At 34.8% G+C, this 18664-nt stretch overlaps 1 protein-coding gene across 3 annotated transcripts; it reads left to right on the top strand.

The window, feature by feature from the left end:
• The first annotated feature begins 224 nt into the window (after nt 1-224).
• Nucleotides 225-3305, top strand: IZUMO3 (IZUMO family member 3). 3 transcript variants are annotated; one of them, XM_054502428.1, is made up of 7 exons: nt 229-696; nt 834-908; nt 1059-1148; nt 1360-1377; nt 1839-1919; nt 2358-2448; nt 2725-3305. In XM_054502428.1, exons 1-7 carry the CDS (start codon nt 471-473, stop codon nt 2861-2863), a joined length of 720 nt encoding a protein of 239 aa, XP_054358403.1. In that variant the 5' UTR covers nt 229-470; the 3' UTR covers nt 2864-3305. The 3 variants fall into 3 exon arrangements, with proteins under 3 accessions (XP_054358404.1, XP_054358403.1, XP_054358405.1); XM_054502429.1 differs by lacking the exon at nt 1360-1377 and having other exon boundaries at nt 225-696; XM_054502430.1 differs by lacking the exons at nt 1059-1148; nt 1360-1377 and having other exon boundaries at nt 278-696; nt 2725-3141.
• Nucleotides 3306-18664: the final 15359 nt, after the last annotated feature.

An 18664-nucleotide genomic window follows, 5' to 3' on the forward strand; every position in this document is an offset into this window, starting at 1 on the left:
AATGTAGAAGTAGAGTTTGAGTTAAGCAATCCCTCAGGTTCTATAGGATCACTTTCATAACCCATCTCTGGTGATAAACATCTCTGAAGGTCAGGAGGGGGTTTAAGAGTTTCATGAGGATGCAAGTCAGGGAGAGGGCTAAAGAAACACTTTTTCTGAGACATCTCCCTGCACAGAACTCTGCTTGTGTGAGCTCAAGGCTTCTCTATCTCTTGGTGTTCTACACTCAGAACTCAGGTATCTGCTCCCCAGCTGGCAGTTCCCCCTCCTAGAATGAAGGATAACAGTCAGTAAAAAACTAAAGATCCTTAAGGAAATTAGATTGCCTGATAGTGGGATGGAAACAGGAGGAAAAGTGGAGTCAGACTATCCAGGACCAGACTCTCAGCCCTGGATTTTTGAAGGAAAAGGAACTAAGTGAACTAGTTGCCAGGACAACCTGCTGTTGGGGAGCGGGGGTGAAGAAAGAAATGGGTGACCTGTGGTTATTCCTGCTCCTGCCCTTGTCAGCCTTCCATGGAGTCAAAGGCTGTTTAGAGTGTGACCCCAAATTTATAGAGGATGTTGGCTCCTTGCTGGAAAATCTGATACCCTCAGAAGTCCCTGGCCGAACTCAGCTGCTTGAACGGCAGATTAAGGAGATGATTCATTTAAGCTTCAAGGTCTCCCACAGTGACAAGAGGCTTCGGGTGTTGGGTGAGGGAAGCTTGAGTTTCTGAGAGTCCAGGGGCTTAAACGGAGAAGGGAGGCAAGGAAGAGAACACTTGGGTCTACATAACTTCCTGCATAGATATAATTATTCCCCTGCATGTACCTTTACTCTCCCTCTCTAGCTGTTCAGCAGGTTGTTAAGTTGAGAACATGGTTGAAGAATGAATTTTATAAACTGGGCAATGAAACATGGAAAGGTGAGGTACTGTTTCAATGTTAAAAGTTTGTATTGCTCAAGCAAGCCTCAGAAAATTTGGCTGGGGAAAACAAAGATAAAAACAGACAGAATTAACTTCTCAAGGGAAGAGCTACTTCTATTTTTTGACACCCCTTCCACTCCCTCTTAGGTGTCTTTATCTATCAAGGCAAGCTTCTCGAGGTCTGCCAAAACTTGGAATCCAAACTGAAAGAATTACTAAAGAACTTCTCTGAAGTTGGTAATTAAAACTTTCTATTTAATAGCACTGAAGTTATATGAAGGGAATAGAAAATGCGGGATGAGGGAAGAAATGCAAGTTCATAATAGAGTTATTTAGAATGGGTGGAGAGGTAACTGGAACTTAAAGGGTAAACAAAGACTACTTGGGTATAAATATGGCAAACTGTAGCTGGTTTTAAACTCATTAGAACTTTCTGATTCTCTTCTAGCTTGTTCTGAAGATTGCAGTGAGTACAGTACATGTGACGCCTTGAGGTTTCAGTCCATATTTTCCCATCTCCTTTGCTCTATATGGCCCCATCTCTCCCACCTGTTACACTGGGAAAGCAATTCCTCGAGCTGTGGTTACAAGGGGTAACGTCAACAGTACCTGATAACGAAACCTAGCTCATGAAATCTCAGACACCCCACATATTTTTGAGGTACTAGGAGGCCTTCTAACATATAGTTTACAATCCACTGTCCCAGTATAAGCCAAGGCATCCTTTTCCCGCTTTTTCCTGGAGATCAGACTTACAGATTTTGATCCATCAAGAAACTTGATTTCTAGGAGAAGAAGAAATTCACAGCAATGCAAACTTGAGAGTCCTGGGAATGCTTGAGATCAAATCCTCCACACTTGATGTATGACTAAGGAACCCTCGTGCCATGCCCTCTTTCTGATTATCTTTCTTCTCCTCTTTATCAGTTGTGGTTGAAGGTCCCATTCTTGATTGTTGGACGTGTCTTCGCATGACCGACAGGTGCTTCAAAGGAGAATATTGTGGAGGTAACAAAGATTGTGTTATGGAATTTTGAAGGGACAGGGATCAAGGAGCAGGGTTGCTCACTGATTTATTCAACACATATTTGTTGAGCATCTTTAATGGAGGTCATGATAGTGTTACAAAATGGAGCTAGGGTGTTGGGCAAAATTTTCACCAGTATAAATAATTTGTCACTGAACCAACTGAAAGGCTGAGAAATGAAGAGGCTAGGCTTGGAATGAAGGAATTAGGCTGGGAAGAATTTTGCTGACAGCTATCAGGAACAGTTTTGTAGAACCTAGGAGACTAAAAGTAATAAAGGTCAAAATAACTATGGAACAGTGATGAAGGTAGTAAACAGGGCAAACTGAGGTTAAAAGAGTTTTCTATTCTGAATAAACGTCCCAAGCTATTTCTCTTCTCCAAAACTCACTTTCATATTTTCCTGTTTCTCCTTCCAGACGAGGATCCAAGAAAGGCTGAGAATCGAGAGATTGCTCTATTTCTCATATTGCTGGCAACAGCTGTAATACTGGGAAGTGCTATGTTACTGTGAGTTTCTTCTCTCCAAATAAACACTGGCTCAAATATTCCTTTTGCCAAGAGACTGCCCAAATTGCCTCTTCCTCCAAATGGAAATAAGGCCAATGAAGTCATTTTAAATTCTGGAATACTGACAGGAATAAAATGCAGAATTTGATGGGATAATAGTTGGAACAAAAGGAAGTGGAGAAGTATCCAGAAAAGGAAAAAAAAACACTGTATAATTGGCTTAAAGAATGGGGCTACTGATATTGAAGTTGGAATTATTTTCTTTTCCTACTCTAGATTCCATTTTTGCATCTTTCATCGGAGGAAAATAAAGGCAATACGAAGGTCACTAAAGGAATATATGGAGAAGAAACTTGAAGAATTAATGGGGAAGATAGATGAGAATGAGGAGAAAGACTTTAGACTCAGAAAATAAACACATCAACATGGACAAGAGGTCTTTCATGATTCTCTTAAGTGTTGACTCTAAGTACAAAACTGGGAGGTAAACCCTTTCTTGGTCATAAAGTCATAGTATTTTAAAACTGAAATAGAACTTAGAGTTTCTCTAACGAAAATGCTTATTGATATCCTGAGACAATGGAAGTAATGAGAGAGCAAATAATTTGGCCAGAGTTGTACAGAAAGTAATGCTGGTATGTTGCAATGCACAGGAAAGATAATATGCTGGATAGTAATAAACAATGCATCGTTAGTAACTCTCATTAATGGCTGTAACTAGGATAACTTTCACATTTCTAAGGCTGCTTTTTATTGTTTTGTTACTGTTTTCATATTTATCATTAGGTTCAAGGTGGACAATTTTCCTTGATAATACACAACATTTAATCTTCATTATTACACACACACACACGCAGAAAAAAAAAAAAAGGCCCAAAGTATTAGTCCTGAGTAGCTGAGGTTTGCCCCAATTAATTCCCCCTGGATCTATGTTCCAAGGCCACGTTGGATATGATATTTTTTAAATTATTTTTGGTTGTTTCCACTGAATACTTTTTTAGTATGTGTAGCACTCTAAATAGTGCTTTACATGTGTTATCCATCTGAATTCTCACAACAGCCCTATGGGTAACATTGCTATTATATCTGCTTTGGGGATGAATAAACACAAGTATCTCCAACTCAAGGTCAAACAGGTAACTAATCTAAGCTACGACAGACTCCTCTCCTCTAGTGGCTGACCTCTGATCATCCAAACCATTTGATTGGTATTGACAGCTATCATCATATAGTTATGACACATTAATGGAGAGATAATTGTGGCTTTATTGTCTTTATACACTCTTCATTACACAGTTGGTATGTGGCAAAGCCTGAAATAAAGCTGATGCCTGGTGAACTGTAAAATTCATGACCTTTTCGCCCTACGTTGTTTCCTTTTATTCCGGAACTTATTTTAGAAGATAAAAACCATCATTTAGCAGCAGGAAATAGTTTCGAGAGTCCTCCTTCAGGGATGGGTACAGGTATTTGTAAATCTTTCACACATAGATCTCTGAGTGCTTGCTTATAGTTGCAGTTATAATAATGAGATAAATGAAAACGCATTTGATGAGGACCTGAACCCAAATATCTCTCAAGTGCTAAATTTAAAATTCATGTAAAATTCCCAGATAAGAGTGTTTGTCAGGCATCTACCATTTCCCAGTGATTTAACGTTCACCTCCTCAAGTATCTTGTTGAGATATATTAACTTCATTCAGTCTTAATTATTGTCTTTATATTTTTTTTTCATTATAACTATATGTAAACGGAGTAACATACTTTCTAGATTTTTAAGATATTTTTGTTCTGTGGATTTTTACTTATATACTTTATTTTATATCTAATTTTGTTACTTTGTTATACATGTATTTTATTTTATATACTTAAGTTATTAACGTATTGCTTGTTCTTCTTTTTCCCCTCTGTTGCTACTCCACACTCCTCACTCCTTTCTAGCAAATATTGGATAACAATTTAGGATAGATCTTTCATGGTTTTTGTTAAAGCCTAAATAATTAAAAGTAAATAGACATACATACATATGAAAACATTTATGGATGATTTTTTTGCAATTAAAACAATTATAAACAGTTTTTCGTATGTTGATTTTCATACTTAAGTACTTTGTGGAAATTATTTAAGTGATATAAGTCTAATTCACTATTTTGGTAGTTATGTACAACACCATAGTGTGGGGGCACCACAATTATTCCAATATTCTTCTACTGATAGGAAATCTCTTAATGTTCCTTTTTATTACTATGAATAATGCTGCAGTAAATATCTGTGTACATATATCTCTACTTACTAATACTTTTATTTATAAGAAATAATGTTACAGAATTGGGATATCAAAATGAAAGTTATATGTACTTTAAAATGTGATGACTGTGACGGAAATGATGTAATAATTTGCAAGTATATCAGTAACAACCAATTGTTCATGTTTGCCACATCCCCACCAGCAACAGGTAATATAGCTCTTTTAAATTTTGCAGTCTGATAAATATGATAATCAATTTACTTATATTCTCTAGTGTGTCAGCATCTTTACATAGGATTCAGTGCCATTAGAATCAGTCCCACAGTGAGTTACCTATTCATACACTCTGCTAATTTTAATCTGAAAATGTTTTGTCAATTTAAAAGAGGTTCTTCCATAACATAAATATTAACTCTACCATCTCTTTTGCAGATGTATTTTTCCCCAAAGCTATCATTGGACAGTTGAATATTTAAGGTGTTATTTTATCTATCTATACATCTAACCACTCTAGGTCTTTTTACCCATATCACATCAAATAAAAACCCATTTATTTTCACATATTCACTCTATAACCAACTACTTACATTTGTTTTTAAATTTTATTTTAAAGTCTCTTGCATTTTTTTGATATTCAGTCATATTTCTATCCAAAACAAATGTTTTCTATTTTCTTTTCTATTAGTACCAATCATTTTGCTTTTTTAATTATAGTGTATTTGTAAGAATCTTAAGTCAGTCCTGAATAATAACATAGTTATTATTTTAAAAAGAATGAGAACTCAATCATTATATAACTGTAAGTCTGTAAACAGCAAATGCAGAGAAAGTTAAAACATTAACTCTTAAGCAAACTGCAAATTGTTATATTGGGATTATTTCATAACACCTGAAGTTGTATTAGAACACCCATTATGTTACTTTGAGGTTAAAAAATTCTAGTCCTATGGAGAAGAGTTTTAATGTTCAAGTTCCTTTACATAATATCACTGCCTTGAGATAGTTGAATCTTAAAACCCTTCATGAACTGGTTATATTTTATAATAAATTAGTTCAGTCCTTATCAGTAATATCATTTCTTTGTATTCTTCTTCTCTGAATATACAAAAGATTTTCCAGGAACCACAAAAAGAAATACCTTAGAAAAGAAGAAAGTACCTAGAAAACTGTCACAAGGAAGAAAAATGTTCTCTCCCTCAATCTTGCTTAGCTCTGTTAATAATTTCGTTATTTCTTTTTGTGACATGCGATTTTATGTAAAAGAACAGAAAGAGAAGCAAAATTACCAAAATAAAACAAACCATATTAATATTATGATCAAATATTGACTATAAAATCAAACAAGTTTTGTGTCCAAAAATCAGGGGGAAACAATTACATGCCTTAAGAAAAAGGAAACTAAAAGTGGATGAAAGATAAGTAAGGGAGTTTAAACAAAAGCAGTAGATGCCAAGGTCCTCGTTATACATACATGTACATGCATACATATGATACTTTTATTCTTTGTTATGAAATATTGGAGTGTGACTCTTTAGGGATGAAAATACAATATATAACATCCACAATTTCAAGAAGAAAAAGGGGATAAATCCTATTGATTCAATAAAAACAAGAAAGAAGAAACAAATAAACAGGGCAAAATCTAACACAATAAGCATAATAAATATGTAAATGAAGTAAATATATTAATCAGAAGATCAACTATTAGATTGGATATTTTAAAATCTAATTATAGGCTACTTGTAAGATAGCAACCTAAAACAACATGAGAAGCTAAATATGAAATGAAAGAATACCTAGCAAAACTTACCCAAAATAAAGCAGGTGTTTATTGATATTAGCCAGGAGAGAATTTAAGCCAAAGAACATTAACAAGAATAATGTGATAATATAATATGAAATCATATGAGCCTAACAATATAGTCTTCTGATTTTAAAAAAGGAAAAAGATTTTCACAATCATGATGGGAAAGTGTAGTCCTCTCATTTAGAATCTGATAAATAGAAAGAAAAAATGTTAATAAGACTATAATTTGTAGAACACAATGAACAACTTTAAATGACATGATGCATTAAACCCCATGCTCAACTAGTAAATAGATTTTCTTCTTTCTAGTGAAGAAGGAGTATATATAAAAATTAACAACATGTATGGCTTCAAAGACACCAGCTTGTTTTCTCCTAACTACATCCCTTTCCTCTTGGACACATGGTTAAACTACATTTCTCAGTCATCCCTACTGTTCGATGGGCTATGAAGCTAAATTCTGGCCAATGGAATGTGGGTAAAAGTGTATTAAACATTTTCAGGAGCATCTAAATTTAAGGAACAATCCTTCAGCCTCTTTCTTCCCTGATTAGTGGTAGGATGTCAATATACAGGAATATCTTAGAATCCTGAAGATGCCTCTTAGTTGGAGCATGTTTTAGGTTTCACGAGTGAAAAATATTTATTTGATTAAGCTTCTGATATTTTTAGAACTAGCATTAACTGATCTAATACGTAGGCCAAAAAGGAAATTTTAACAAATTCCAAAGGACTCATAAAGAACAATCATTCAGACCATGAGCAACAAAATTAAAACCACAAAGGATATTCCCTTATTATATATATTGGAAACTGAAAAATTCTCTCTCTAAATAATTCATGAATTAAAAATGAATCTGTAAAGCAAAATTATAAAATGCTTACAGCTAAATAACAATAAAAATATTACCTATCAAATCTTATGAAATGTGCTAACTATGCATTTCACAATATAACATTCTAATCATATATATCAAAAAGATTTTAAAATACATACATATTTATGTATTTATACATATATGTATATGTATTGAACAGGGTATTTAAATTAAGCAGATAGAATGGCTGGGTGCAATGGCTCACGTTTGTAATCCCAGCACTTTGGGAGGCCGAGGTGGGTGGATCACTTGTGGTCAGGAGTTCGAGACCAGCCTGACCAACATGGTGAAAACCTGTCTCTACTAAAAATACAAAATTAGTTGGGGGTGGTGGCGCACACCTGTAACCCCAGCTACTTGGGACACTGAGGCAGGAGAATTGCTTGAACCCAGACGGAGGAGGCTGCAGTGAGCCGAGGTTGCACCATTGCACTCCAGCCTGGGCAACAAGAGCAAAACTCCGACAAAAAAAAAAAAATAATAATAATAATAATAATTAAGCAAATAGAAAAAGAACAAACTAAACTCAAAGCATGTACAAAAAGGGAACATTAGACTCTATCATAAATGAAATATTAAGCATAAAAAGGTAACTAACACTGCTAATAAAAAAGTTTTCATCCACACTGAACAAAATTTTTAAAATAAAAGATATTTTTTATAAAACAGAAATTTGAAAGTAGCAAAACTTCAGATAGATTTGTTTTTATATCTTAACAGACTCTTTTAAGCTAAATTGCAAAAATATTTAAAACTTGGGCGAAAGGGCTATTGAAAATAAAAGTATAAATTACCAATATCGACATTGGAAGATAAAAGAACCCCCCCCCCACCAAAAAAAGTCAATATTCTTTAAATAAATTTTAAAATGAGTCAGGCACAGTGGCTCACACCTGCAGTCCTAGCACTTTGGGAGACTGAGATGGAAGGATTGCTTGAGTTCAGGAGTTCAAGACAAGCCCAGGCAACACAGTGAGACCCCATATCTACAAAAATAAATAATAAAAATAAAAATTTAAAAATTTTATGAACACAATTGAAAACAAATGCCATGCTTAGAGAAAAGCCCAGAGTAAAATAAAACATGTTGACTGATTTTACCTTGATGGTGGAACTATGGTTTTCTTCCAGTTTAAGTCTTTTTATTTGGTTGTGTCCTTCAATAGGAAATACAGGAGGACAAGTAAGTTTCACAGATCAGTTTTGAAATATTAAGTATGAATCCTGCTGGGATATTTAAAAAGACATGCCTTCAGTGTTTGAACTTACATACCTGAACATAGCTAGTGAAACACATTTCAAAGGCACTAGAACACAATAAATAGCAAAGCTGACAATATGACTGAGGTCACCTAGCTAGAGGCTGGCGAAGAAGAGATACAGACCAAGGACAGAATATTAAAGATCATTACAATATGGTAAAATAAAAATAAAACTCTAAGTGAACTGTAAGGCAAAGCCAGCAAGATAATAACTATTAAGATACTTATAATATTAAGATACCCCAAAATCCAACCTGTTCTATGCAAACTCATTCCTTTCAATGACTTTGAGATGATACTAACTTTGAGTAAGAATAATGAAGAATTCCAATCAGCTTTGGACAATGCGGATTTTAAAAATTTTTCATTTCCATAAGTTTGGGGGAAACAGGTGGTATTTGGTTACATTAGTAAGTTCTTCAGTGGTGATTTGTCAGGTTTTGGTGTACCCATCACCCAAGCAGAATATACTAAACCCAATTTGTAGTCTTTTATCCCTCACCCCCCTCCCACTCTTTACCCCAAGTCCCCAAAGTCCATTATATCATTAGTATGCCTTTGCATCTTCATAGTTTAGCTCCCACTTATGAGTGGGAACATATAGTGTCTGGTTTTTCTATTCCCGAGTTACTTCAGTTAGAATAATAATCTCAAGTTCCATCCAAGTTGTTATGAATGCCATTAATTTATTCCTTTTAATGGCTGAGCAGTGTTCTTTCATATATATATATCACATTTTCTTTATCCACTCTGATGGAGATTGGTGCTGGTTTCATATTTTTGCAATTGTGAATTGTGCTGCTATAAATATGCATGTACAAATTATCTTTTTCACATAAGGACTTCTTTTCCTCTGAGTAGATATCCAGTAGTGGGATTCCTGGATCAAATTGTAGTTCTACTTTTAGTTATTTAAGTAATCTTCACACTGTTTTCCATAGTGGTTTTATTAGTTTACATTCCCACCAGCAGTGTAGAAGTGTTCCCTTTACACCACATCCATGCCAACAGGATATGATGCTATACTTAGAAAACCCTAAAGACTCTTCCAAAAAGCTTTAGAACTGATGAGTGAATTCAGCCAAGTTTCAGTATAGAAAATTAATGTACACAAGTCAGTATCTCTGCTATACACCAACAGTGACCAACCTGAGAATCAAATAAAAACTCAACCCCTTTTACAATAGCTGCCAAAATTTAAAAATAAAATACTTTTGGAATATACCAAACCAAGGAGGTGAAATACCTCTACCAGGAAAACTACAAAACACTGCTGAAAGAAATAATGGACAACAAAAACACATGGAAATACATCCCATGCTCATGGATGGGTAGAATATTGTGAAAATGACCATATTGCCAAAAGCAAACACAAATTCAAGGCAATTCTCATCCAAATACCACCATCATTCTTTAAAGAACTAGACAAAGCAATCCTACAATTAATATGGAAACCCCAGAGAAGAGCCTGCATAGCCAAAGCAAGACTAAGCAAAAACAATTCTGGAGGCATCACATTACCTGACTTCAAACTGTAATATTAGGTCACAGTCACCAAAACAGCATGGGACTGATATAAAAGTAGGCACATAGAACAATGGAACAGAAGAGAGAACCCAGAACTGATCTTTGACAAAGCAAACAAAAACAAAGTGGAGAAAGTACACCCTATTCAACAAATGGTGCTGGGATAATTGGCAGGCCACAGGTAGGAGAATGAAACTGGATCCTCTTCTCTCCGATTATACAAAAGTCAATTCAAAATGGATCAAGAACTTAAATCTAAGACCTGAAACTATAAAAATTCCAGAGGTTAACATCAGAAAAACCCTTCTAGACATTGGCTTAGGCAATGACTTCATGACCAACAATCCAAAGTCAAATACAACAAAAGCAAACATAAATAGGTGGGAATTAATTAAACTAAAGAGCTTCTGCAGAGCCAAAGTAACAGTCAGCTGAATAAACCAACGATCCACAGAGTGGGAGAAATTCTTCACAATCTATACATCCAACAAAGGACTAATATCCACAATCTAGAAGGAACTCAAACAAATTAGAAAGAAAAAAAACAAATAATCCCATCAAAAAGTGGCCTAGGGACATGGATAGACAATTATTACAAGAAGACATACAAATGGTCAACAAACATGAAAAAATGTCCAACATCACTAATGATCAGTGAAATGCAAATCAAAACTACAATGCAATTACCACCTTACTCCTGCAAGAATGGCCATAATCAAAAACTCAAAAAATAATGGACTCTTTTTTTCAAATGTGTGCTCTTCTATCTGCACAATCTACCGCAATTGCTTCATCATATAAATCCAGAATCTGGACTTTATTATTTCAAAAATCACCAGAATTAGAAGAAGCCTTTTATGTTTATATGCTTATCATACAATAAAATGAAGATGATCTAATTAAACTATGTATTCATTCACTAGGAAAGGTCTTGTGGTACTTCTGTTTTTTAAATGTAAACATGATACAAAATTAATTGCTTACAATTCTAATTTAAGCTTGAGCTGACAGTTAACATAACAAAGCATGGCTATGTAAAAACATCCTTCCAAAAAGCAAATGCTCAAGCAAAACCTCATTTATATCAATAAATAATACAAATCATTTTATTCTGAAACAACTATATTTTAAAAGCTAACACATACTCCAATGTCCTGATGTCAGTCCTTCATGAAGCTTAGTTCTAAGGTTTCCTGAAGAGCTACAAATCATTAGCGAAAGATATTTATCTGATAACATTCAACCCTAGCACTGATGGTATAGTTTCTGTGATCCTATTTTTCTTGGGGCTACTTTATTAACAATCAGTATTTTCCGTGTGTGTGTGTGTGTGTGTGTGTGTGTGTGTGTGTGTGTGTGTGTGTGTAGGAGACAGCAGACAGAGATGAGGTTTCACTTAGCTTTTATTGGGTGATAACATAATAATTTATCTAAAGATAACATTAAAACATGATAGCAATTAAAGTACTCATATGTTATTAGATAAAATATAAACACATTAAGTATTAGATAAAATATAAAAATAAAAGTGAATAGTATCAAACAACAGCTGAATTAATACTGGAAGCTTCTTAATTTCCATTTACTAATATTCTTTCTAACCTTGCTCCCTTACATTTTGACTCAAAGGAAGGTTTCACCTTCTTCCATCTTAGATTAATGCTTCCTGTTTTGTTTATTTGTTTATTTGTTTTTAGACGGAGTCTCGCTCTGTCTCCCAGGCTGGAGTGCAGTGGTAAGGTCTCAGCTCACTGCAACCTCCGCCTCCCGGGTTCAAGCGATTCTCCTGCTTCAGCCTCCTGAATAGCTGGGAATACAAGCGCCTGCCACCACACCCAGCTAATTTTTTGTGTTTTTTGTGGAGACGGGGTTTCACCATGTTGGCCAGGCTGGTCTCAAACTCCTAACCTCGTGATCCGCCCACCTCTTCCTCCCAAAGTGTTGAGATTACAAGCGTGAGCCACCGCGCCCTGCCTCCTTGCGTGTTTTTTACATCCTGAACTGCAGTCACTTCTAGAGCATTCCTTCATCATTTATCTCCAATCATTACCCCCTTTTCTCAACCCCAGGTCCTTATTATCTATTACTAGGAATTCAAGCCTCTTTATCCTGTACCCAGTCCTCTATGACAAACTTCGTACAGGAACACTCTATTTCTCATGACTGTTTCTATATTTCTGTTCTCCCCTCAAATCACCCCAATCTGCATTCTTCTCCTAACCATCATATGGAGATTTCTGTCTCCAAGGCTGCCAGTGATCTCTTTGTTGTTATATTCAGAGTTCTCTTTATTCCTCGAGCTACTTGTCAGCTATAAGATTTGCCAGAGTGCTAATGGTTGCTTCTTAAAATACCCTTTGTGGTATACTAGGCACATGTTCTTACTTTTGTTCTTGTTTTTTAGATTTTTCTATGTTTAAACCATGTTTTAGTTGATTTTTTGAGCTCTTCCTCTTCTTCTGCATACTTATTAGATACTGCAAGAAGAGAACTCATTTCAAACCTTTTCCTGCGTTTTACCTGGAGAAATCTCATCCACTGATGTTATTTCAAAGACCACATAATAATAATATCTCCAAATTCTTAGGCTTCTGTTTGCACCCCTTTCTCAAGTCCTCAGTCCTTATTTCTGAATACCTACTGGATATATCCATCCAGAAAGACAATGCTAATTTAAAAATTGGCATGCCTAACACTGAACTTACCTCAAACCATTCCTGATTCTATATAATTTATCCTAATTGAGGGTTCTTGAAGGATTTTTAGTTATCTTCCCAAGAATATCTCAAAAAAACTGAGGCTTGTCACATTTAAGTAACTCCTTCCAAGCCCCATAATTCACAAGTTGTGGAGGCAGGATTCAAACCCCAAATCTTAACCTTTTCACTAGCTAGCAGAGGTCCCATGGATAATATAAATTATCCAGAAGGTAGAAATCTCAGTATTTTCTAGAGTCCTCTCTCTCCTTCATCTGTCCTAGCCAGTCACTCTTCAATTAGCATTGATTTTTCACTCCTAAATATCTCTTGAATCTCCCCAGCTACTGTCAAAGTTGAGGTCCTTCATTCTTCTCTGATGGCTACTACAGTGGTCTCCTACTCAGTTTCCCTGAGCCCAGCCTATCTAGGAGCCAAATTCATCGTTCCTTTTGCACTCAGAAATATCAATCTTAAATCACAAATCAACGTCAAATCCTTGATTAAAATACTCCATTGCCTCTTCTACTTCAAAAAGAGAGTGTAAACTCTTTCATACAACATTTCACATGTTTTATATTTTACCAACATGCTTTACATATAATTTCACCTTTGGTCAATTGCCTTCCCAAACCTTAATCTCTACTTAGAGTTTGCCAAACATATTAGGCATTTTTTTTTTTTTTTAAGCTCATAGACAATACTTGCTATGTCCTTCCTTGTCTTGATTGCCTGGTAATCTTTCTCAGCCTTCAACATTACTGTCTTTCAAAACTCACATTTAAAGTAATCTCTTTTCATAAGTCCTTTTCTGAGATGTTTAGAATTGATCACCCACAACCTTTGAAATCCACTACAGTTCACATGCTTTTGTAGAGCCTTTTTAATAAATGACTGTGATTGGTTTTCAAGTCTCTTTCCTAGACATGAAATTCTCAGGGACAGGGACTATGTTATGCTTATCTTTATAGTCACAGAGTCTAGCAATGTATCAGGGAACATTTCATCAGCTCAAATGTCACTTACTCAAGGAAGATTTTTCCTGAATCTTCATATTATGCTAGCACTTCCAGTTACACTGTGTCATTGCTTACTTTTTTCGCTCTGTAGGAATTAAGGAATATTATATAACTATAAATTAATGTCTTACTTCAAGAGGTCAGAAATCACATCTGCTGTTTGTTCATAGATGTACCTATCCTCAGAGCTCATTAAAATGCCTGGCACAGAAAAGATGAATATTGGATGAATAAAAGTATGAATATACAAATAAAATATTGATGAATTCTATCACTTGAAATTGAGTATAACCCAAATATTCTTAACAGCATCATAAATATTTTGTCTGCCACATTGTCCACTGTAGCAGTCCCACAGTAGACAATGTGGCGGTATTTCATTTTATGTCCTTTATTTAAAGGATGTTAAAAATCCTTTGCAGCTTGATGGCCAACATTGCCATGAAATAAAGGCTATATGTACCAAATTCACAAATCAAGCACACGGATTTCTAGTGTTTAACCTAGTCCAGGGGCACGTAAATGAAGTTTTCAGCACCTCCACTTGCTTCTCAAGGAAGCTTGGTTGACTCTTCCTCTTCAGCCTGCCTTCCTGCCAAAGGGACCAGAAACTCAAAGTAGCTGAGAACTTCCTAGGAGTTCTAAGAACTTTTGGCACTGATCTACACCTGGAGATTAACTTGGAGATAAAGAATCTGCAGCATATTCCCCAAAGTCACCCTTATTATAGGGATAGGGTGGGAGTTGGGTAAGGGACAGTAGAGATGTTGGTATTTATGTAACAAATTATCTCAAAATCAATAAACACAGAAGATTCTGGAACAGGACACCAAGCCATTGTTTTTCCTAACTTCAACATACATGTTTTTGTTGTTCAACTGTCCTAAAAATAGTTGAATATCAAGACTGAGTGAAAGGACAATAGAGAGAATGAAAATCAGAGACAATGGAAGAAACTATCTGAAGAATTGACGAAGGACACTTTGCACTCCACTTCCTCTCAAGTGGTCTGCCGAACTTTAGGTCCTCGGGTTTGCATTCCCAGATGCAGCACTGCTAAATTTTCTGTGTAGTTTCACACTTGGGTGTGCATCTTCCTCTTAAAGAGGAAACAAAAACTCTCACCAATCAAAGGTCAACATGGGCAGGTAGGCATGTTTGTCTAGCATTTGCTTAGGATGGTTATAAGGCTTTCTGTGAGGGATTACTCTTGAAACATTTAAAGCCTTTACCTAATGAGGCTTTATGAATCTGCTGATGAGGTGACCCTTCGTGATTTCTGCTGAAAGTACTAATAAGCACAGGCTCTTCAAGATTCAGAATTCTTCATTCTTCTTTCATCTTCACTCTCTCCATTTTACTAATAATGTCAGAAAATGTTCAACAAGATTTTCTAGTGAATAAAGCACTTCCTGGCTTTATGTTTGGTGCTTTGGAAATCTATATGAAGAATACTTTCAAGCCAACAAGACATCATTTATTAAGTTGTTGTTCTACAACAGATAACCTCAGTCTGGGCTATGAAAACAGCTCAAAGAGAGTTCAAAGAAAAGGGTGAAAAGTATTAAATACAGAGTTTGTGATGCAGTGCTTATTAAGGCATACCAAACCCTGGCTAAAAACCAACTATGTTTCCTTGAAGAAAATGCAAGGAAAAATTACAGTCATTATCTCTGGGTGGTATGGGTTACAAGTGATTATTGTTTTCCTCTTTTTGCTTGTTAGTATTCTGATTTCTCTGCAGTGAGCTTGTATTTCACTTATGTAGAGAGAAAGGCTATTTTAATTCAACATGAGGGCAAAAAGACTTCCATGGCAAACACAATGTAATACAATTTGTTCCAAACTGTCCAAAGGATTAATTTAATCCAGTTCTTAGCTATGGACTAGATTTGATATAACAAAGTGCCCCAAGTTAATGTTCCATTAGATTTCTACCCTGGGAAATGAAATTTGTTTTAACATTCTTTTTTCTGTCCTATAATTCTAGGAAATCGCTTTTGTTTTAAAGGTTATTATGGTAAAATCCTTTATATGTCTCCATGTAAGGCATTTAATACCATATTGTAGGCTGAAAGAAGACTGAAATACAGTAATACTTTTAAAAAATAATTAAATTTATTATTACTGGGCAGACTCAGTGGCTCAGGCCTATAATCCCAGAACTTTGGGAGGCTGAGGTAGGAAGATTACTTAAGCCCAGGAGTTTGAGACAAATTTGGGCAGCGCAGAAAGACTCCATCTCTATATATTAAAAAATGAATAAAAAATTAATTAAATTATAAAAATAATTGTGTTATTATTAAAGCAACATAATAATGTATTTGTCTGTCATTGATCATAAGACACTAAATGCTAAAAAGTCACGTTCTTGATCCTGAGCCCTATGACAGTTCAAGAATCATAAGCTACTGACCTGCCAATACAGCAAGGAGCTGCTTCTCTTTTGGTCCATTTGCTACCCACTCTCACTCTGCTGGCACTAGTTCCTCATTCTGGTCACTATATCCCATCTATAACCTTGTTACCTCAAATATATTTCCATGTATTTTCCTCTTCTGTTTCCACAGAAATTTAACTTAAACCACATATATAATTTTAAACTTTCTAGTAGCTATATTAAGAAAATAAAAAGAAACAGGTAAAATTAATTTTAATATATTTTAACCCAAATATTCAAACCATTTCAACATCCAATCTACGTAAAATGACTAAGGAGTTATTTTGTTTATTTATTTTAGCACTAAGTCTTCAAAATCTGCTTTGTGCTTTATACTTTCAGCACATCTCAATTTGAAATTTTTGGCTGCAAATACTCAATCTGTATTTAGATATCATAAAATGTATTCCTGATAAAGTAAGTCCAAAGTTGTTCCAAATATACTTAAAAGTTTTTCAAACACTGAATCCAGTGTTGGTTTTTAAATTTACCTTAATTAATGTTAAATAAAATTTAAAACTTAGTTTCTCACGTTAGCTACAGTCCAAGTGATCTACACCCACATGTGGCTAGTGGCTACTGTATTGGACAGCAGAGGTTTAGAATTCACAGGCTAGTTTCTGCTTCAGACCTTCATATGTAGGATACTTATTTTTAACAGGAATTAACCTTCAGATCTGGCCCCCACACACAAGCCCAGCAGTGGCTTTTACAGACTTACAGATGACTTCTACGAAGGACATATATGTGAGAATAACCACATCCAACACATATGCATGTGAAAAACGTTTCAGAATACATTCCCTTCTGACAGTGATTCCTGGTATATAATGGCTCCATTTCTGGGGGAACAACAATTGTACTTTGAATTTATATGGAATAATTCCTGGAAGAACACAGTATTTTAAAAATATAAATGAAGAATCTTAGAAAATGTAAATGAAAACATATATTACCTACTTGGAGATATGTATGCATTCTATCAGGTGTTAAAGATTTATTTATTATGAACCCAAAGATAGTCTATTGTAGTACTCCAAAGCAATAAATCCTGAGAGTCACTTATTGTATTTTTCTTGCTTGTGACTGCACTGGGGGATTTTTCTGTCTTTAACTCATTCGTTCTTTGAAAAACACACCTAAGAAAAGAAAACGGAAGGAGAGAAAAGGAGATGTTCTATATAGTCTTTGTTGGAAGGGATAGAGTACTGTTTTGTTTTGAGTTTGCAGGGATAGACTTGGGCAAAGATTCTTGCATAATTGATTTGTATTGATTTCTGCATTTAAAATTCATCAGTGAGAAGACAAATTTCCACAAACTTTCAAACCATATAGGGGGAAGAGTTTCCTTTATAATCACAATGTCTCTATTAATATAATAGAAGAATAATGCAGCAATTATAGGTGGAACATATGCTTTATATAAGAACATGAATATATATGTTTCACCTAACAAATGGATATTCTGCATTTCAGATTTTGCACTGTTATCTATCCACACATTTATGATTTTATATCATTTTTCTTATCATTTTTAAAATGCATAATATATTTTGAATTATATGGTTTCTTTACAATGATTTATACATAAACTAAAACAAACATGCTTTATGGCCACGATGTGAGTAATTTTAATGTGTTTCTGAGGAGATCAAGATTATTTGTTCAGAATATTACTTCCATCATCAGTGACTTTATTCATGTACCACAAAAAAACAGGACTGTTTGATAGAAACATGACAAATCACAAATGGAAGCCACATGAGTATAAATATTTTCCTCTCTCTGTTAAAAAGTTAAAAAGAAACCAGTGAAATTGACACATTTCATTAAAACTTATATATCCAAGTAAAATATTTTACCTTTTTTTAAAGAAGATAAAGCATAAAAATAATACAGAAATATGGCCTGTATTTTACCCTTATAGCCTAAATCAATTCAGATTAACCACATTTCAAGTACTTAGTAGCCACACATGGCTAGTGGCTGCCATATTGGACAGCAGAAGCAGAAACAATATTTACAGTGAAACTGGTCCAGTTTTCTGAATATGTTACTTTGTCAAGCAAACTGAACACAAGGCTAGGTCAAAATTAATTTTCAACAATCTCTTACATGTTAAAATTGCACATTTATGAAAACAAAATTTAAAGAAATCTTAATTCTTTTCTTAAAAAAAAAATGTGTTCCCTGGTCTACAGAACATAACACTTTTCTATTCTTTTCCACTTCTGTTATCAGCAAATTTTCAGGTCTGGCTCACTAGATCCATATAGAACAGACAGTTAAATATCCTTGATCACAGTTTAAATTAGTCCTTGAAATTAGTTCACATAATT

This window comes from Pongo pygmaeus, chromosome 13 (genome assembly GCF_028885625.2).
Source record: "Pongo pygmaeus isolate AG05252 chromosome 13, NHGRI_mPonPyg2-v2.0_pri, whole genome shotgun sequence".
In the NCBI taxonomy this organism is placed as follows: Eukaryota; Metazoa; Chordata; class Mammalia; order Primates; family Hominidae; genus Pongo; species Pongo pygmaeus.